Source organism: Mus pahari, chromosome 7 (assembly GCF_900095145.1).
Source record: "Mus pahari chromosome 7, PAHARI_EIJ_v1.1, whole genome shotgun sequence".
Classification (NCBI taxonomy): Eukaryota; Metazoa; Chordata; class Mammalia; order Rodentia; family Muridae; genus Mus; species Mus pahari.
The window spans coordinates 66782259-66803744 of record NC_034596.1 but is presented as its reverse complement, the minus strand read 5'-3'; the positions used below and the strand labels follow the sequence as shown (position 1 = coordinate 66803744).

Below are 21486 nucleotides of genomic sequence, written 5' to 3'. Positions count from 1 at the left end.
CTGGCTAATAGATAAAGCAGCAGTGTGCCACTGGGAGATGGCACAATTGCCATATGGCTTTGGCTTACAACAGCAGCAATCTGGTCTCACGCACAGAGTTAAAGCACACAAGGCAAAAATGCTCTAACTTTTGAAGCTGGGTGCTGGCTACACATTTGTTTACTGTGAGGGCCTGCCAACGTTCCATAGTTTAAAAAATGTAATTAAAAGCTTGGGATGGTTTCTTCCCAAACTACTTGCCTAAGTCATCTAAAATGGGGCATGGTGGTACACATCTGTAATTCCAGCTACTCTCTCAAGTGATTAAGGAAGGCTGAATGTCAAAATTCAAAGCCAGCCTGTGCTAAATAGTGAATTTCAAGCCAGCCTGGGCTAAAGTTTAGACCCTGTCTCAGAAAACAAACAAATGAAACAAAGACAGATAACAAGAATTACCTTAACTTTTAAACTATCTAAACCTAGGGAAATGTTTTGGGGGGCTGGAGAGATGGCTCACTACCTATAAGTACTTATTGCTCTTGCAAAGGACCTCGGCTCAATTCTCAGTACTGACAGAGGAGTTTACAACCATCAGTAACTCCAGTTAATTCTTCTGACCTCCACAGGCACCAGTTAAACACATGGTACACATCCACAGACACAGGCAAAGCACTCACACAAAAACATAAAACCCATAAACCTAATTTAAAATTTTAAAAAAGGTTTCCTGATTCATTATCCTCTCTGAGCTGGGTAAAACCTATTTAATTATTGCAAATAATATTCTACTCTAGAACAAGTCTAACGTAAATCTCAAAAATAACACCGACAGCCAGCACAAGATTTATAGGTGTAAACATCTGGTTTTTATAACAAATAACAAAGTTTAACAGCAATAAAACAAATCATTTAGTACAGCATATAATGTGTTATATTAAATTTACACAATGATATATATAAAACACATACCGTTTATATCATACAACAACAGGAATATCAAAACAGGAATCCAAATAACTACTACTCATGCACAAAACATGCATATATCAGTATTTTAAAAACTCTATTTTACACAATACTGTTTACCAAAAGCTATTTAAAAAATGTAATGCCCTTCCAGATAAGTCAGTGGTCCGGTGAGGGTTGAACTGCACTACGGTTCAGGTGAGTGCTTGGTGAGAGCAGTTCTGGGCGGGGAGTCACGCCCAGTAAGGGTAAATTTCTTCGCACCAAAGGACCAACACTTTATCCCAAAGGCAAGTCCTCTAAGGGACAAACAGTTGTATTGGCTACAAATTAGGAGCAGAGAGATAGAAAGGCATCAAAAACTGCTGGATATATAGCCCATGAAAGGATTACTGTAACGAAGGCTGAGGCACTACAGGTGGCAAAGGTTTTTGTGAATCCTTTTAAGGTCCTATCCGGCTCCCTATCCAATTTACCACCTCCAGATTAAAAGTCTGGTCTGCTAAGTTCTAAATCCAGTAAAAAAGTGTACTTCTAAGAAGAAAATAGGATGGAGAGGAATCTGAGAGTGTTGACTATAGTAAAAAATTTACAGAAAACAATGACCGTTTTTATTCTACCTACTCTACACAATTGTATGTAATGCCCCTCAACCGGAAAGCCCTTTCAGGGACAAAGCCCTAAAGAATTAAGGAGCGAGTTCAAAGCTTAAAATTTTTATCCACGGACCTTGGAAACAAAAGGTCTCGTCCAAATAAAACTTGAACATCACACACCTGTACTTGGCCAGACACCCGGGACGAAACATCTGATAATCAAAATGCATTCACTATCACCACCACTAAGACCTCAATATTCACTTCTAACTAGCGATACATCCTTCACCTTCCATTAAAGGCACTAGCGTCCATACGTGACCACGAGACATAATTTATCTTGGGTTTATCCTAGTGAAAGTATCCCATTTAAGTATGACACATATATTAAGACACCACCCTTTTCTTTTTTTTCTTTTTTCTTTTGAGACTAGGGGGAGGAGAAGACACTTGCTACATCAGCCACTCAAACGGTAGTCATCAGTTTCAAAGAGCCAGAGCGGAAGCGGAGGATCTTCTTCTTGAGGTTGTGCGAGGCCTTGATTTTGACAAAGGTTTTCGTGGGACGGGTGTGAAGGTCTGGGGCCGTGACCGTTTGAATCGGGAGAGTCTGGACAAACTGGGACCAGATTAAACCCCCGCTCTCCTCGGAGTCGCTGGTGGTGGTGCTCTCGCCCACGAAGTCGCCTTCGCTCACGCTGGACTCGCTGTCGCCGAAGCAGTTGGTGGTGTAGTTGCTCTGCTCGTCCTCGCTGGTGTCCACCACCGTGGAGTGGAAGAGCGACTCGCACTCCGCCGAGTACTCGGAGTCGCTGGCCACGTAGGCGTAAGGGCTGGCATACGGCAGGGCCACGGCCACCGGGTAGGCGGCCCCGTGCTCCCTGCGAGCCCTCCGTGCCCGCCGCAGGGCTTCTTCGTAGGAGACCTCGGCCGACGACTTCCACCGCCGGTAGTCGGTTCGCTTGTGCTTCGGTTTGGCCACCACCGGCTCCCGGCCGTGCGCGTGCGACCTGCTACCCGCCCGATGGCCGCCGGTGCCCAGGGCCCTGCCAGGAAGGCCAGCATCGGGCAGCCCGCCACTGCGCCGGCCCTTGGCGGAGGTCTTCCTGAGTTTCTTATTTGTATCCGAGTCGTCTGGGAAACGGCACTTCTTGCCCGCCGCCCGTGGTTTCTCCCTGACGGTGGGCAGGCCGTGCTCCATGGCGGCCTGGCCACGGGCCTTCAAGGTGGCGCTCCTTGCGACACCCGGGTTCCTGTGTGCACGGTGAGGCCTGGCGGCCGCCTGCTGCCCCGGAATGAACTGAGCTTTCACCAGATGCCCTTCCTCGAGGCTTTGAGACGAGCCCTCGCTTTTGAAGTCCAAGGCCGGCCTGTCCACCACGGGCACAGCCTGGAGGCTGTTCTTCGGTGGCATCTTTTTCGGAAGCTGCAGGGCTTTGCTCTCGGCGGGGGCGACAGGGCCTCTGCCCGGACTTGTTTTAGGAGAAACAGCCGAGGCCTGATTGCTTTCCTTCATGGATTCCCCCAGTCCGGCTTGACAACGAGCGAGCTCTAGAGAGGCTGCCTTGGCCGCTTTGGGCAGATGCTTGCTTTGGGGTTCCATGGCGGCGCCTGCGGAGCAGCCCTCCGGCAGAGCCAACCTCTTGCTTTCTATCTGGTCTGTCTTTGAGTCTTTGGACCACTGCTTAGGAGGGGAAAATGGCCCGTTTTCCAATGAGGTTATCCCCCCAGAGGGTAAACACAACTGTTTTGTATTCTTGAGATTCACACTACTGCCCGGTGGGACACCACTAGGGGCCCTGACACACACACTTCCATTCCTCAGAAGACCCTTGGTAGGGTCAGCGTTCACACTGGTTCTAGGTTTATTGGTCCTTACAGGGTGTGTTTTCTTCTGCACCAGGCTCAGAATGTACCCATCCATTTTCTTACTGGATGCAGGATGGGAAGCGGACCACAAACTGCTTGGAGATGGCAGGGAATTGTCTGTTTTGGTGGCATTCAGTTCAGATCCAATGCAGATGTCGCTGGCATGGTTCCCAAGCCCCTCCTCTTCCCTCAGAGAGTTGCCGGTCAGACAAAGGAGAAACATTGGGCTCTGCACAGCCACAGCATGAAGTGGACTGGGGTAGCGATATACGTCATTCCCGTTTTTAGACACAAGGTCACACTGGTATTTAGGATTCACATCTGCAATGACATCAAGGGAATTAAATTGTGGTGTGGAGGGGGAACTGCACACCGTCCCTGAGGCCTGGTCTTCACAGGGGCCGCCTTTACATTCCAACCATCCTATGAGATCTGAAAAACATGTAAAGATACACTGAAGAAATGAATTGGTTGAGCCACTTAGACTCTGGCCGGAGTTTACTAAGGTGAACTTAGAGAGAGGATAGCAAAGGATGGAGAACTAGTCCACACTAGTCCACACTAGTTCCTCTGCAAGCTTACTTGAAGCACGTGGATGGCTGAATGACAGCAAACACTACTCAAGAATTTTGACCAAAAAAAAAAAAAAAAGATTAGCTATTCATAATGCTCTGAAACTACTGAATAATGCAAGGAAACATCCCATGAAGCTTAGTGAAAACCATGATATCAATCAGGATAAAACTTAAAGATATCTGTGCACGCGAACTCTGACGTGAAGCACATCAAAATCCTGCCGGGACCCTTCCGGCGTGATACGCGAAAAGCAATATTTACTTTCTGTTTCCCGTAACTGCACCTTAGAACTTGTTTTCTTTTTCTGATCTACTCTCCCTTCTCTGGTTTCTCTTTAAAATATTTAAGACACTTGCTGTGGCCATTTTTGTATTTTTTTAAAAAAAAAACATGTTCCCTAATGGAATCTATTTCAACATAACTATCCTTTGGGGGAAAAAAGCAACAAAACAGATCAAGGCTTTTTTTTTTTTTTTTAAAGAAGTGCTCTTATTTTTAACCTTGCTTATGTGTTAGTGCATATGAGTGATGTGCCCACAGAGGTGAGAAGAGGACCGAACCCTCTGGAGCTATTACAAGCCATCGTGAGCCACCTAAGGTGAGTGTTCTACAAGAGTAGTGTGTGCTCTGAACCACCAAGCCTTCCGCCAGCCCCCGGATCATATTACAGTAACAACTAATAAAATTGAACAGTCACCATATATCTTTAATAGTGACAGTAAAGACAATAGTTTAATAGGGTAAGGAATTCTTAATGTCTGAGCAGTCTTGAAGGGTAAACTTGCTGGGGCTAGAGACAAGGCCCAGTCGTTAAGAGCACTTGCTGCCCTCAGGGAGGACCTGGGTTCAGTTCTCAGCACCACGCGGCTACTCACAGCCCTGACAGCTCTAGAGGACCCGGTGCCTCTTCTGGTCTGTGGACACTGCACACATGTGGCAAACTTACTCAACATAACCAGCAGAAACATTCATACACATGAAATTCTATGTTAAAAGAAGCTACTTCTATTTCAAAAATGTCCATGGCAAAATACAATGAAACAAGCTCTTAGTTAAATGTTAGTTTCTACCTCAAAGAATAAGTTATTTTTATAACCTTCAGTTGGGGAAATTCAAAGTTTCCCTCTATTATATCTATCCGTTTGAATATTGAGAACCTACAATGTATTAAATTCTGTGTTAACTGTTAAGGGGAAAGCTTTCTGACCTTCAATAATTAACATTCTTGAGAAGAAAAAAAATACAAAATAATCTAGATTCCAGGATGATATCATTTCTAAAGAGTTTTGGTGTTTGTTTTTAAATGAAAATGCCATGTCTGTACCTACTCAACCTCTAATAACGAGCTTGATAATGATAGAAAAGCCCAACATGGCGGGAAACGCCTATAATCCCAGCAGGAAGATGGGGCCGTGCATGTGGGGTTGCCTGGAGTTGCAGAAAGAAGGAAGGAAAGAAGAAAGGGAGGAAGGAAGGAAGGAAGGAAGGAAGGAAGGAAGGAAGGAAGGAAGGAAGGGGAAGGGAAGGAGGGAGAGAGGGAGGGAGGGAGACCTCTCTAGCTAACACCATTTCCCACCATCCTCCCCAGCACCTTAAAACTCCCCCATTCTTTGCCTTAAAGTCACATTTGCCTACAAGCTGCCATTTATCTCCTCTCTCCTTAGAGCAGACAAAACCGGCTCCCAGGTCCAGCCCAGCTGTCTCAGTTATATAAGGATGTGGCATTTGGAAGCACTAGGGGTCTGTCTTGGAGGAAAACCTGTCCAAAGTGCCTCTTAATGGGTTTATAAAGTTTCCCTCTGAAACCAGATCTGCAGAGTGATTGGGAGCAATTAACAATGAACTTGAGGTCCGGATACTAGACAGATACTAGATAACAGGGTTCTGTGTTCTCCCAAATGGTTGATTGCTGCTGACAACACACTGTACAAACACAAAGGCTTGACCAATTAGCGACCTCAGCTGCTCAGTGTGCTGCCTGCTTTGCTGGACTCAGTCAGCCTTGTACTTGGATGAGAACCATGAACGCAGTGGCCCATCCTGCTTGCCCGCCCCCCAGCTCCAATCCTCTTGCTTTCTCTGCTGTTCTGTTACCAAAATACAAGAGGAATAAGAGGGGGTTCTGACTTTCAGAGACAACTCTCAAGTGGGAGCCTCTCACAATAGCTGTGGCCACAGGCCACTTTTAAAAAAAAAAAAAAAAATCAGATGAGATGGCTAAACATCGCCATTTCTGAATTCCCTTGGAGTGGTGGGAGAACATAAGTTAGATCTGAGTTTGAATCCTGCTATGGTCCAACTATGTAACCTTAAATCATTTAAGAAACCTCACTAGGCCTCCAGGTGTTTTTTATATTTAATTTTATGTGTATGTGCCAGAGGGTGTGTATATATACCACATGTGGGCAGGAACCTGCAAAGGTCAGATCCCTTGGACCAAGAGTTACAGATGGTTATGCTAAGACCTGAGCCCAAGTTCTCTATAAGAGCAGGAAGTGCTTTTAACTGCTGAGCCATATCTCCAGCCCCTCATTTTCTTTTCTTAACTGTACCCCAAATGTTAACAATTGCACCCTGAAAACCTACTGGGAAAATTCAAAGAAGATAAATATACACAGATCATCATAAGTTCTTCCATCACTCACAATATCATAACTGTCTTGGATACCTGGAGTGGAGAATTATGATATACAGCCTATGGGCAGTTTCATTATATGGAGTATTCTGAGAAACGTGGAAGGACCACCACTCCCCAAAGTGTCAGCAGTCCTTGGCTAGACTGATGGACATTAAAAAAAGAGAGAGATGGAGATATAGCCAGGGGTACCCCAGAAATACAAAGAAGAAGGTAAAAATGGGGCTGTAGATGATATAGTATGTGTTTAGTGCAAAGCCCTGGATTGAATCACCAATATCAGAAAGGGGTGAGAGAAGAAGGAGGGAGGGAGGGAGGGAGGGGAAGGGGAGATGTTAAACAGCAAAGAACCAGAGCTCTGTGTCTCTAATACGGGGACAATTCCTCCAAGAGTAAGGTGACTTTCTAACTCCATAATGTAAAGCCAAATGTCACCAAAGAGCTGGGGAGTGTAGATGTTCATCTAGATCACAGTGTAGGCTCTGTGTACACACAGCTCACTGCCCAAATTATTTCCTATCAAAAGATAGTGGGAGCTACATAACCTTAAAGACCCCTGACCTCTTCCAATTAGAGCTTCCGTCCATGTTAAAATCCTTACCTGCAGATTTGGGGCAAGGGTCTGAGATGGTCAAGGCTGCCTCCAAGGGGCTGCAGAAGCAGGTGCTGGAATGGCAACTGGACAAACACTCACTGAACACGGAGTTGGAGGAGTTAGAGAGGGAGCCCGAAGCTCCATCACTCAGCTCGTAAAACCCTACAAGGAAAAGGATGACTGGAATTAGGATCCTATCAAGCAATAACACACATTTACGTTAAAAAAATGAGAGGCGGGCTGGAGAGATGGCTCAGCGGTTAAGAGCACTGACTGCTCTTCCAGAGGTCCTGAGTTCAATTCCCAGCAACCACATGGTGGCTCACAACCATCTGTAATGGAATCTGATGCCCTCTTCTGCTGTGCCTGAAGACAGCGACAGTGTACTCATATACATAAAATAAATAAATAAATTGAAGAAGAAGAAGAAGAAGAAGAAGAAGAAGAAGAAGAAGAAGAAGAAAAGAAGAAGAGGAGGAAGAGGAGGAGGAAGAAGAAGAGGAAGACGACAACCAGAGGCTGACACATCAAAGAAAATGAAAGCTCATTTTTGTTTCAGGTTCTTTGTGTGTGGGGGGGGGGGGGGGGTGTATCACACAAATGGTGGATTTTTAAACAAAATTAAGTATATGGTTTTATTTCAAATATTTCTTAGAGAAGGCAAAAATCACGTAACGCCAGAGACAGTTCAAAGTTCTTTTCATCCTACTTGCTGTCCCATCTTTAAAGGTGTGAAAAAAGGAACCCACATTAGCCAGACTCTCAGGGATGTCTCAGAAGGAATAACTAATCTCTCTGGGTATGGCTGGGTCCGGTGGCTCATGCCTATAAATCCCAGCACTCAGAAGGCTGAAGCAGGAGAATGGGAGTGGACTCAAGGCCAGCCTGGGCTACAGAAACAAAAACCACTCAAGCAAATAGGAAGTATAAGAAAGAAGAAACTTAAGGAGCCAAATGGCTTAAAAGAAGGGGAAACTGCAGCCATCTCAGGAAGCTGAAGTGTGACTAATTTTCTAGCCCAGATCTGATGTCTCAGGTTTCAAAGGAGGTCTGTTTGCACTTCCAGAAATCTGAATGGAAGTTTGTAGTTTTAAAACTCAAGGATCACTGGGCTGCTCAACCCCATTATTGAAAATCTTATATATAGGCTGAATTTACTTCCCCTCGAGCAAATGAATGGTGGGCTACTTTTCAGTCGTTTTCACACTGGAAAACAAACTCTAGATCCACTCGCTCGCTCACCTGAGCTAGGCCGGCTGTCTGTCTCCAGGTGCTCTTCAGATGTCTTCTCCACATCCAGTCTCAGGTCACTTATCTGCTTGTCAAGTTCTTGTAACTGATTCAACAAACCGGCATCTCTTCTCCTCAAACAATTCTGATTAAGGAGAAGCAGGGAAAGAATAAATAAATAAATAAATAAATAAATAAATAAATAAGCATGCAAGCACATAGTGACAAAACCTAAAAGTCCTCCATGGACGATGTCACTCGTCTGAGTGTCACCAAGCCCTTTTAGATCAAAATGCTACTGCATAATCAGAAGGCGAGGCAGGCCCTCTATCTTTAGATCTTTCTCAAATTTTTTTGGTAATACAAAGTTTGTTCACCAAAAATAATAATAGGGCTATAGCATGGCTCGTGGGTAAAGATGCTTGCTGTCCAGGCCTGGTCATCTGAACTCAGTCCCCTGACCCCAGGACAGGAGAGAACCAGCTCCTGAATTTGGTCCTCAGACCTCCACAGGAGTGATGCGCCACACCGATGCACTCATTTGCATACACCAAACACACACTAATACATCTTGAATATATATGCGGCTGAGTTGTAGCTCCCTGGTAGAGATCTTGGCCAGTGTGCCTGTGTTCAATACATGGTACCGCGAGAATGGAAAAGATTTGTTTTTAGCTTTTACTAATCTATACAAACTGTGACTTTTTGTAGGTCCGAGCAAGGAATTTGCATAGACTTTGAATCATCTGGTGTGCAGCCAGTTTAAAGAAAATCCTTCACAGTGGGCTCTTGAAGTCAAAGTAACCAGTTTTCTACATTACACTCTAATCTTTCTTAGGTGAGGTTTTCTGGCCAAATGTCATGGCCTACAGAATTTTGTTTTCTATTAGTTGCTTAGTGGGGCTTAATCAGTCTTAAGGCCTTTGAAAGCGAGAAATTAATACTAATAGCCAGCGCCAAGTATAATGTGAGCTGGCAGAATCCAAAACCCTCCAGGGGAAGCCCGTCAAGATTTGAACTCAGCTTGGGTTTCCCAGGGTGACAGACTGGTTCTGCTAACTCACACTGCCATCTAGTGCTTCCCCACTGCTGGAAACGCAGAAGAACGGGAAAGGCATCTGGTTTAAATCAAGAATGCCAAGTCTACAAATGAAAATAGTACCATAAACATTGACTGGAGTGGAATTCTCCTGACACACTGCTTGCTCCCCTGAAGCGGACAATAGGAATGTGCTGCTCACAATCTTGAGATTCGGGAAGACAAAAAAAAAAAAAAAGGTGCTATTGTACAAGACAATACCAAAAAATGTAAACGACCAGTCACAACCAGAAAGAACTGGCTCAAATTCATGTACGTACAATTCTGTTCTACTACCAAAGAAACAGTAAAAATGCCAAAACAGAGCTAATGCACAAACCACAGCACACATCCTTACAAAATAGATGCCCGGTCCTTGCTCGCAACCTATGACTTCTAAAGGCTTAGAGACGTAAGCCATATGCTTGTGTGCCAAAAACTGAATTTCATCAGAAAAAAAAAATGAATTAAGTAAAAGCACTTTGATGCTCTGTAACTACACAAATAATCTATTAGACCGTAATACAAGAAAACACGTGACAACCCACAACATCACTTTGAGAGGGCCATTATCTAGCTTAAGTAGTCTAATACAACACGCTGGGATAAGAGTCTTTTTGCTGTTTCCAAAACTACATTTTGAGGTCACTGAAACAAAGCTGCCGCCATTATTTTGAGGCAGCATCAAAAGCTGTTCTCAACACATGAAGGTCCAAAGTTCTTTTTCTTCCTTGCTAATGAAGACTGCACAGAACGACTGAGACAGTGACAGAAATCCAATAAGATAAATACTCCCAGCGAGCAGGTTCTCTGTCCTCCCACCTCCACCACCAAGCACAGCTGGCGAACCGGATAAAAGAGGAGGGGGCAGGGTCTCCGGCCAAATTGCCAGTATTTGCATCTAGTTTTAGCTGCCTTACAAAGGACTTCTATTTAAAACTAAGCACCAGCCCAGGCAAGAGACTTGCAGGAGAGAAAGCACCGGGTAGGGCACGGCTCCCAGCAGGAGCTTCGCCGTAACCGTAAAACTCAATGTTGGACAGTTAGGCAAGCAACAAGCCTCTTCCTCGCTTTTGTGCGCCACCCCACCCCCCCGGGAGGGATAACCAGAGAGACCACAAGGTGAAATGGCATTTTAAGTGGGGGTTGCAAACCTCGGAGAAACGGGGCATGCCTAACTTTCAGGCTGGAACCAAGGGACTCTAAGAATTCCAAATACAGGATAGACGAGCAGCCACCCCTCCCCGCAATCCGCCAGCTCCTCAGGTGACACAAAGCAGGCATCCGCCAGCAACGCGTGGAAGTCACGGGCAGCGGGCATCCGCGACAACACAGGATCAGGGAAAATCGAGGCGGGGATCACGTCGCGGCCAGGGATCCCACAGCCAGAGGCCATCAGCCCACCCTCCAACCCGGCCATCGGCCACCACCTACCAACTGCCTTCGCAGTAGCAAGATGTTCTCTTCCAGGAACTTCTCCTCCAGGCGGTTGCGCTGCGCCGCGTCCCCACGCAGCTCCCCGGTGCGCGGCGCGACGGTCCCCACGGCCCCGGAGCAGCGCAGCGCACCGCGAACCAGCAGCTCCTGGCGTTGCCGCAGGTACCCCAGCTCCGCCAGCCCCGCCAGCGTGGCTTCCTGGCGCTCGCGGGTGCGCTGCCGCTCCGTGTCCGCCTCGCCCCTCTCGCGCCAGCGCCCCTCGGCCTCCGCGCCCCGGCCGGGGCTCAGCGGCTCGGGCTCGCGCGCTGCGTCCGGCTTCATGACCCCCCGAGGCCCGGTCAGCCCGGGAGCAGCAGCACGCACTAGGGCCCCGGCCGCGAGCTCATGCCGCCCGCACTCGCATCCCGCGCTGCTCCCGTCTGCCGCCCCGCAGCTGATAACGCCCCGGCCACGCTACGTCACTCCCGGTCCCGACACCCCGCCCGCTCGCCCGCCCGCCCGCCCGCCCGCCACCGCCTCCGCCAGCTCGCGGCGATCAGCTCCTGTCAGGCGCCGGGGCCGCCTGCGCCCCGCCCCGGCCCCGCCCCGGCTCCGCGCCCCCTTTTTCGGTCGGACAGCACCGCGGTCCCCTCGGCGCCTATTGGCTCGGCTCCATCTCTGGCGGCGGTGGCGGGTGCGGGCCGAGCATCTTGTTACAGCTAGCCCCGAGGGCAGGTCCGCGGGCGCCGTGGCTTTGGGCTCCCGGGACAACTTTCTGAAACTTAACCCCTTCCTCACGTGCCCACGCTCCCAGTCCTCTCCCTTGGCTCTGGTTTTTTTCATTCCAAGCTTATGTCCACTCGGTACTCAGAACACCATTTCTGTGGACTTGGGTTTGGAGGTCGCCTTTGTTTTAAACCCTATTTTGTAACTGGAAGAAAAAGAAAAAAAAACAAAAACAAAAACAAGCAAGGACATTGTTCTAAAACTCTTCTTGTTTGCTTTAGCTTTTAATCGGAGCTTTGCTGTAGGAGGCCTTTCAAGTCTTACAGAAGGATGCTGTTGTGAGGCCAGCGGTCGCATCAATTCCTATAAAAGCCCAGACTTATGAGGGGTGGCGTGTGAGGACCTAGAGTTTGGGGTTTGTTTTATTTTGTTTTGTTTTGTTTTATTGTTCCTTAGCTTCTGTTCACTAGAGCCCTGACTCCGAATCCAGACCTTCTGAATCTGATTCCTCTTTCATCCACGAATAGCAAGTTAAGTGCCCTCCTTGTGCCTCCGTTTACCCAATAGTAAAATGGAGCTACTACAGTGGCAAACGGCATATAATACATATGCGGTGGTCCAGCACATAAATCTTAAATAGTTATCGCTCTCCAAGAGGCGGAGGTGGCACGTGCTTTTAGTCCCAGCACTTAGTAGGCAGAGGCAGGCAGATCTCAGGGTCGAGGGCAAAGAGAGTGAGAACGATATTATGCTCATGGGGTTCCCTCCCCGGAGAACTTTTTTAAAAATTCCCCTAAAATACCATTCAGGATTTCACCTTGTGTCCTTGGGATGCCATTCAGGGGTATTTCAGTGGCACGGGGATCTTTCTGGAAACGCCACTTATGGCTTTTGGGAGCTACACCTCATGCCTTGAATCCAAGAACCTCAGAAATTAAATTTAGAGAGTCACAATTTGAGATCATTAAGACAAAGAGTTATATGAAGGAACACATTTCAAGTCATGATTTCAGAATTTTACACCTTTGTCCAGCTGCTCGCTCCAGCAAGGAATTCTCTCTTTTTACTCTCTATGTGGCCTATTCTTCCATGATCAATTCGTCCATACCCCATGCCCCTTTCCCGCCCCCACCCCCTCCACCAGTTAACTGCATGAGTGCCTGGTCTTTCTCACACACTATTGTCTGGTTCTCTTTCTGGGCACACACAATCTGTGTACTTAGGTGTTCCTTGTGTATCTTCTCACCAGCTACGACATAAAAGCTCCCTGAAGGCAGGAACTGTTTTAATACCCTCATAGTACCAGTTGTATTGCTAGGTACAAGGCCTAGAAGCATGCCACTAATAATTACCAGAGGACACTCAGGAGGATGCAGGATAGTTAGAAATTGTTCTTCTATTAGCATACTTTTAAACTCAATAGTCCCCACTTAATCTCTACAACAAATAGAATTAAGTTGACCTTTACCAAGAAGACACAAACAAAAGCAAGCACTTCCTTGCCTCCCACTCACGCCCCGTTATCTTCCACACACACCTACACAAGCACCCCCACTCCCTCACCCCCCAACCCTGCCTCCTACCTCCCACAGACATAAAAGGGAAGACAGCCTTGATTCATAATTAGCATGATGTAAAACTGGAACCATATTCGGGTGTTCCCAGATGTACAAAGTTTATAGGACACACGTTCTTTATGCCTACTGTGTGCCAAATACTACATGGTAATACAAGAACTAATTTTGCTTCCTAGTTTCAGGAAGACAAATTTAGAATAATGTCCTGCTTTACATGACACAGGCCACTCTCCCAAGTCCTCTGCCATTGTTCCACTCTACTCATTTCTAAACAGACCTCTTGCTTTTCTAGTTCTGAATTAGGTTCCTTCTGGCTGGGTGGACCTTGTTATTGTGGCCTGTGCTATGTCACACATTGACAACTATATTTATATAGTTGAAGGGGCGGGGGAAGCTGAAACGTGTTTTTACACACTGCTAATAAATCTTGTTACAGCTGACAGACATTTCGCTGTGTCTCCAAACTTCTCCTCTACCTTCCCACCTCCCCCCAACACACACACACACCCTGCTCCCCCACCAAATGCCTATTTAGGCTGTCCTGCTAGTCCAAAGCAAACCATTTGTCATAGGAGCTTGTTCATCTCCGTGAAAAAGCATTCACAACAAGTTTAAATATTAAAACTAATGTATGCAAAGGGTCCCAAAATGGGGGTGGGGGGTTTATGCTTTCCAAAGTATCCATTACACATTAATAAGTAATGCCGCTCATTCAGATGCCAATTAAAACAAACTTCGGCTGTCAAATGAAGTTCGAAGCAAGGAGCTCAATGCTGTAATTGTTTTTCCAGGAAAATTCCCAATGTCATCAGATTAAGTGTGACTGGCCTGGTTGCCCCTGTTCTCTGCTAAACCCAACAGCCAAATATTCTTTTCTCTAGTTGAGTTTGCTGGATTTTCTTGATTCTTGAAGTCTGTGTTTCCTTTGTAGGTAACAAGGAGGCTGTTGCCAGTTATCACCCACGGTCCCCTTCCATGATGAACAGGGTCTCACTTTGCACTGTGGTCTTGATTTTTTTTTCTCCCTTTCTTTTAAGCAGCCATGGAAGCTTCTTCCTCTAATAATGTAACTTATTTCTCTCCTTTCAAGTGGTGTTCGGCGCTAAGCTCGGTCTTTTCCTCTTACTCTTCTCAGGAACCACATGAGTGTGGCTTTAAAGACAGAATGGACCTGCTGCCTTGTGAATGCTACAAGCAAGAAAGCATGGGAGTTGAACACACTGCAACTGTGTAACATATGCTTAAAGATAGCAAATTCTTTACTCTGCAGTGAATAGTCCATTGCAAACACAGCAAGGAGTATCAGTTTCAAGATTTGCAGTAGAGAAAAGCAACAAATGATGCTTTGCAGCTTTTATGGCCAAACAGACAGGACTGCTGTAATTGAGGAAAGCTGTCTCCAGATAGGAGGGGGGAGGAAAGTGCAATCCTTTGGATTGGGTGATGACCACCATTTGAGACTCTGGGATCAAAGCCCCAGCCAGACATCAAAGCCCATTTGAGTCTAGGGCCAAAAGAGTCACAGTGAACTAAACTTCATATACAGACTAATTATAGCTTGACCCTGCAATCATACGTCAGTGAGCACATAGGAGAAAGAAAGCCAACATTGAAATAAACGAGCATCAAAAAAGAAAGTTGGTAGCAAAACTCGACAACACCATGGTCCTGAACACATTAAAAATCTTCAGAGGACAGAGAGGAATGGGGAAGGATGTGGCAGACTGCATTCTCTGACAATGCTTGTGTTGTTTGAAAGACTGTGAAATAGTCTCCTCCATCCTCTGGGCTCTGTGACCAAACACATCTCGTCCCTGGGGTGGGGGGTGGGGGAGTTATCTTTTAGCTGGGTGTTAGTGTTAAAGAGGTGGCATACAACCAAACTTCTGTTGAAGAGCCTCAGTGTGTCCTCTGAAGATAATCGTATGTTCAAGACTCACATGCTAATCACTGGTGGGCCATCAACACTGGATTTCAGGGCACTACCTATCATTTCTACCAACCACCCTTACAGATGGCACACACGGTGTACCAAGCATGCACAGTGAGTCCTCTAGAACAACACACCTTGGCACTAAGAAGCAATGAGAGTCTCTCATATTCAGGCAAATCCAGGTCACCTTCTTAAACAGTTATACGAGTTTGGTTTGCCCCCATTTCACTCTATTGAAAACGTTTTCCAGGGGCTATAGAGATGGCTCAGTGGTTAAGAGCACTGATTGCTCTTCCAGAGGTCCTGAGTTCAACTCCCAGCAACCACATGGTGGCTCACATCCATCTGTAATGGGATCCGATGCTCTCTTCTGGTGTGTCTGAAGGCAGTTACAGTGTACTCATATAAATGAAATAAATAAATCTTAAAAAAAAAAAAAAAAAAAAAGAAAGAAAGAAAGAAAGAAAGAAAGAAAGAAAGAAAGAAAGAAAATCTCCATTTATTTAAAATTATCATCTTCACAAACTGATAAGCTTTTGCTTGCCTGATTTTAGGATCCAAAGACTATTTCTTTGTAAATAATCATGAGTGGCTTATTAAATGGCAATCTCTAATGTATAACATGAGTACTTTCATAAGAAAAAATATAGAAAGGAAGGTTCTTATAGGATAAAAGCAAACATGGGTCTATCGCCATTAGATTACACTTCTTTGGGTTTTATGCTTTTCTTTTGTTTAAGACTTATTTGTTTTTATGTTGTGTATATGGGTGTTTTGCCTGCATGTATGTCTGAGCACCACATGCACACAATATCTGTAGAGGCCAAAAGATGGTGTTGGATCCTCTGGAACTAGAGTTAGAGCTTGTTGTGAATTCCCGTGTGAGTGCTATGACTTGAACCTGGGTCCTCTGGAAGAACAGCTATGTTCTTGATGGTTGAGCCATTTCTCTAGCCCTAGATTACATATTTTTAAATAAGTCTTTGCTTATTCAGTGGATTTTATGACATATATAATACACATTAAACATCAAGGATACACTGGTAATCCAGCAAGACACAGTCTCTAACTTAATGAGCCTTGAGTCTAGAAGGAGAAGCATCCTTGAGTAAATGGAGAGTAAGTAAGTCCAAAACTATTATTAAAAAGAAACTAAAACACTATTGATGGGAATATTAAATTGGTAGAGCTGGGGGCTAGAGAGGTGGCTCAGCAGGTAAGAGCACTGACTGCTCTTCCAGAGGTCCTGAGTTCAAATCCCAGCAACCACATGGTGACTCACAACCATCTGTAATGAGGTCTGACGCCCCCTTCTGGTGTGCATGAAGACAGCTACAGTGTACTTACATATAACAATAAATAAATAAATCTTTAAAAAATAAAATTGGTAGAGTTGCTGTAGAAAACAGCATTGAAATTCCTCAAAACAACAACAGCAGCAACAAAAAGAAGCCATTCCACTCCTGTATTTAAACCCCGAGGAAAAGAAATAAAGGTGACATGTCAAGGAGATATTTGCGGTCTCATATTTAATGCAGCACTATTGACAAAAGTCAAGATTCAGGGTCAACCAAGGCTTTGAACAAACAAGTGGATAAAGTGTGGTATCTATACATGACTGAGTATTAGCTATAAAAATAAAATAAAATAAAAGAATGAGATTTTGTCCTTTGTGGAAGCATAGAGGTTATGTTAATTAGGAATAGATGAATGTCAAATGTTCACACTTATATGTGGAAGTTAAAGAAATGGTTAATGGAGGCTGGAGAGATGGCTCAGGGGTTAAGAGCACTGACTGCTCTTCCAGAGGTCCTGAGTTCAATTCCCAGCAACCATATGGTGGCTCACAACCATCCGTAACAAGATCTGATGCCCTCTTCTGGAGTGTCTGAAGTCAGCTACAGTGCAATTACATATAATAAATAAATAAATAAATAAATAAATCTTTAAAAAAAAAAAAATTCAGTGTTCCCCACCTAGCCAAATGATAAACGTTTGAGGTGATATGTGTGACAGTTACCATGAACCAATCATTAAACATTATATATAGGTACTGAAATATCATACATTAACCTATAAAGATAAGCAGTTATTGTGTAACAATTAACTTTTTAATTATTAAAGCAGATAAAGCCTCAATTATTAAACAAGTCACTCTCAAGTGAAATCAGGAAAAATATATTCCTGTGTCTTTTCTTATCCCCTCCAGTGCAGGGGATCAAAGCCAGGACCTTGCACTTATTATGCAGGTACTTTACCACTGGGTGACATCCCCTGCCCACAAAATGTGTTGCTACCTTTTAGAACTCTCAAGTTCCTCCCAAGAAAAACCTTTTTTTCTCAGTACTGGGGGTCAGATCCAAGAGCTCATGAGTTTGCTAGGGAAGTGCTCTGTCACTGAATTGCTACAACTGCCTGGGAAGAATATGTTCTGTTGCTTTTTACTCTTTCATTGTAAAAGTACCTGTGTGCAGTGTGTGACACATAGGTTCAGGTGTCCATGAGCGAATGTAGAAGCCTGAGAACTTGCAAGTATTCAGAGTCTCTTGCTGAATGAGTAGATCTTTCGTTTGTAATTTTGGCTCTCTCTGGGGACTTGTCTCGGATCCATCAATGCTGGGACAACACACAGGCAAGGCCGTGGGTGTGGGTGCTGGGGATTCAAACTCGGGTCCTCATGTGTGCAGAGCAGGTGTTCCCCCACTGATCCGTCTTCCCTGGCCCCAAATATTTACTCTTTAAACCCATATTTGGAGCTTATAAAGGAAGATATTTGCTCTATAAGGAAACAGTTCAATAGGCTTATCTAAATACCACTTGTTGTGTAAATAAACTGAAGCTTAATTATCATATTCGTGTATGCATTACCTTTCCCGTGAAACAATTCCAGGAAAAGGAAACCACATCACTCAAGGTGCAAAGGGTCTTTCCACTCATTGCTGAACTAGCACAGAGAATTGGTCAGAGAGGGGCTGTGCCCGCGGAGGGCCCCAGTCTTTAACAGTGAAGCAGAAACTCTTTTGCAGGAAGATACAACCGGCTCCGTTGTTTTCTTTTTCTTCTCTGCACCCAGGTCTCTGAGACCAGGCAGAAAGGAAATCAGAGCTGCTCAAAAGAAGTAACCATGTAGAGTTCTCGGACTATGTTTGCCTCCAAGACTCACACATCCACTTTAATTAAGACCCTTTGGGGGCCTAGGGATCCCAGTAGAAAAGTCCAGAATGCATTATCACCTGAGAGAGGCTGAACTCTCACATTGCTGGCCTAGGCTTAGGCCGGCTCTGCCCCGTGGAGGGCCGCTCCCTAATTCCTAGCACCTCAGACAGCACGTGTGAAGAGGAGCAGCTCCACTTCAAACGGGAGCTAGGCCTTGAGCCTGTTTGGACTGACAGGAAGGGCCGAGCGGGGGTGTGGGGGCTGTGAAAAGCCTCAGATTCAAAGAGACGTCAGCTGGCAGGGGGACAGTCGCTTGCAGCACGGTGCTCATAGGAAGCCTAAACCTCAGCCTCCATCTCTTCCCCCACCCCCATCCCAGAGCAGGCCTTCCTCCGCTGGGATTCTTTGAAGTCCATGAGGATGGTTTTGGCAGCAGATGGGACAATTCACTACGGTTCAATTTGGTCCAGGAAGATGCAAACCAGGGAAATAGTATTGCCTAGTGATAAAGAGCACCGTCGGTTTTGGTTTGGTTTGGTTTTGGCCGTGGTGGTGGTGGTGTTTGTTTGTTTGTTTGTTCTTGTTTTTAAACACCGAACTCTTCTTCTAGCCTTCCCGAGAGTCTGGCCGAGCCACTCTTGTCTTTAAGTAGAAGCTGTTCTTGTAAAACAAAGACCCAGGTTCTGTCGTGGCACTCATGAAATGGTGAAAGGGTACAGGGTTTCGAACTCCGGTGGAAGGGGTTTGAATTCCAGCTACACTGCACTCATTTGGCTTTGACCTTCTCAGGCTCTTTTTTTTTTTTTTTCATGTGTAAAATGGAGTTTGTGAGTAACCTTTCCATGGAAGTTATGAAAAATAAGTTTACCCATGGGCTTTGTACACACAGAGAATGTACAGTTTTTTGTTGTTGTTGTTTTGGTTTTTTCGAGACAGGGTTTCTCTGTGTAGTCCTGGCTGTCCTGGAACTCACTCTGTAGACCAGGCTGGCCTCGAACTCAGAAATCTGCCTGCCTCTGCCTCCCAAGTGCTGGGATTAAAGGCATGCGCTACCACGCCTGGCGAGAATGTACAGTTAAGGACGAAAATTATCACTAAATGTTTTGAAAGTCTTCATAGAGTATACATTTTTATTTTAATTTAATTTATTTATTTATTTGTTTATTGTTTAATCTATGTATTTACTTATTTGAGGCAGGATATCTCTATGTAGCCCTGGCTAGCTTACACTCAATATATAAACAGGTGGTGACGGTGCCTTCAACCTTAACACTTGAGGCGGAGGCAGAGGGATCTCTTGAGTTCAGGGCTAGCCTGGTCGACAAAGTGAGTTCCAGAACAACCGGGGCTACACAGAGAAACCCTGCCTCAAAAAAAAAAAAAACTACAAAAAGAATCCACTATGTAGGCTAGGGTTGCTCAAACTCCAAGAGATTTGCCTTCTGAATGAGGGAATTAAAGTCATGTGCCACTGCACCTGGAGTTTTCAGATATTTTGTTTAATTTTTGAGCTACAAGTAGATTCACTTACTCAAGGATACAAAGCTGTTAGAGACACTAGGGCTAAGCCTATATATATATATATATATATATATATATATATATATATATATATATATATAAAATACACACACACACGGAAACTGGAAACTCTCCAGTCCTCAGTTGCCCCATTTTGTAAAACAGGAATGCATCTCACTCACAAATAGCCCTGGTGATCTATGTAGCGTGTGTGGTGTGGTGAAGCGTGTAGGCCATGGTGGAAAATGCTAACTCCCTAACTTCTTCTTTTAATCCCTTATCTGAGGTATCATTTAGGTTAGTGAAGCTTTATGCAGGCTCTCCTGTTTTGCATGACCTCTCATGGAAGTTATAACAGTGGAAAAGATGGTACATGTTCTCTCCATGAGCCCAGCAGCCAAATTTAACAGTTACCAATGGGATTAAACAGTTGCCAGCAGGCTCCAGTTAGAAGTGAATATCTGGGCAAAGTTAGGACCAGTAGTTATAAAACACATGGGTAAAAGATTTATCTCCATCATTAGTTTAGTGCCAGGCAGACAATAAACATTTAATAGATACTAGATTGTCGTCGTTATCATCATCATCATCATGGTTATTCCCTAGAATCATATCGAAACCCTCTATATGTCTATTTATAGTTTGCTTTTCGCCCAAAGAGCACAGAGCATTCTCCCACACTCTCTGCAGTATGCCACGATGTGTGCTGGAGTGGGGGAGGGTAGACGGAGATAACCTGGCACAGTGAAGTGTCTTTGTCATCCCACATAAGAGCTTGATAGAATTCCCTTGGCTCCCCCTGTCCTCGCTCCCAGTGGTTCTCATCCAGAAGCTCCTTCCCCCTGCGGGCTCTCTGGTTTTCTCCTCTGTACTGCTGGATCCCACTCCAGCCTCCCCCAAAGAGTGTCAGGACAGGGTGAGAGCTTTCAGGTTCCAAGTCACAGGTCTGGGATGCAGGGCTGTGAGGACAAGAGCCAAGCACACCAAACTAGCTTGAAAATTAGTTCTAGATTGAATTTCCTTTATTTGAGTTTCAGAGATGTTTTTCCATGAACAAGTAAATTTACTGTTTCACATAATTAAAACTAGAGGATATACAGAGAAACACTGAAGCCAAAGCTATGACCTCAAGAACTCAGAAGTGAATTCTTGGCTTATTTAGAGTTACCTCCCTTGTTCAATTAGATTTTAAACTCCTCAAGGGCAGGGCTGAAGCCTGTCTCATCTCCAACTCTCTCACAACAAAACCAGGAAGGCCCCCCTAAAAAGCCAGGAATCCCATCTGTACAATCCCAAAAGAAACGACCAGAAAATTCTATAAATAGATATTTAGAAACAAACCAAAATGGGGTGCTTTTCCTGTCCTCGCCTCACTTTGAGAACCATCTCATCAGTTCGTGTGACCTTTAGAAAAATATGAGGAAACAGGAGAAAGAGAAACAGTTCCATTTCTGAGAAGGTAAGACTGACATCTGGTCTGATAAAGACAAAAGGCATTGGGGGTCAGTAGAGTTAAAACAAACTCGGACCACTCGGCCTGTGTGATGATGACAAGAAACAGAAAATGGCCCAAGGCCCAAGGGGAGCGGCAGGCAGCTTAGTCACCAGTGCATCAACGCGGGGGGGGGGGGGG

At 45.2% G+C, this 21486-nt stretch overlaps 1 protein-coding gene across 2 annotated transcripts; it reads right to left on the bottom strand.

The window, feature by feature from the left end:
* Positions 1-826: 826 nt before the first annotated feature.
* Dact1 (dishevelled binding antagonist of beta catenin 1) lies at positions 827-11423 on the bottom strand. Of its 2 annotated transcripts, none has more exons than XM_021202147.1 (4): positions 10959-11423; positions 8459-8591; positions 7223-7378; positions 827-3842 (listed from the first exon to the last, which is right to left on the bottom strand). In XM_021202147.1, the coding sequence occupies exons 1-4, from the start codon at positions 11280-11282 to the stop codon at positions 2008-2010; spliced, it is 2448 nt and encodes an 815-aa protein (XP_021057806.1). In that variant the 5' UTR covers positions 11283-11423; the 3' UTR covers positions 827-2007. The 2 variants fall into 2 exon arrangements, with proteins under 2 accessions (XP_021057806.1, XP_021057807.1); XM_021202148.1 differs by having other exon boundaries at positions 827-3731.
* Positions 11424-21486: the final 10063 nt, after the last annotated feature.

Bases quoted from the DNA above. Each gene is read 5' to 3' on its own strand.
- Dact1 (XM_021202147.1), bottom strand. From the start codon at position 11,282: ATGAAGCCGGACGCAGCGCGCGAGCCCGAGCCGCTGAGCCCCGGCCGG. The intron at 8,592-10,958 runs GTAGGTGGTGGC...CTCCTTAATCAG, and splicing joins TGCTACTGCGAAGGCAGTTG to AATTGTTTGAGGAGAAGAGA. The intron at 7,379-8,458 runs GTGAGCGAGCGA...TTTTCCTTGTAG, and splicing joins AGACAGCCGGCCTAGCTCAG to GGTTTTACGAGCTGAGTGAT.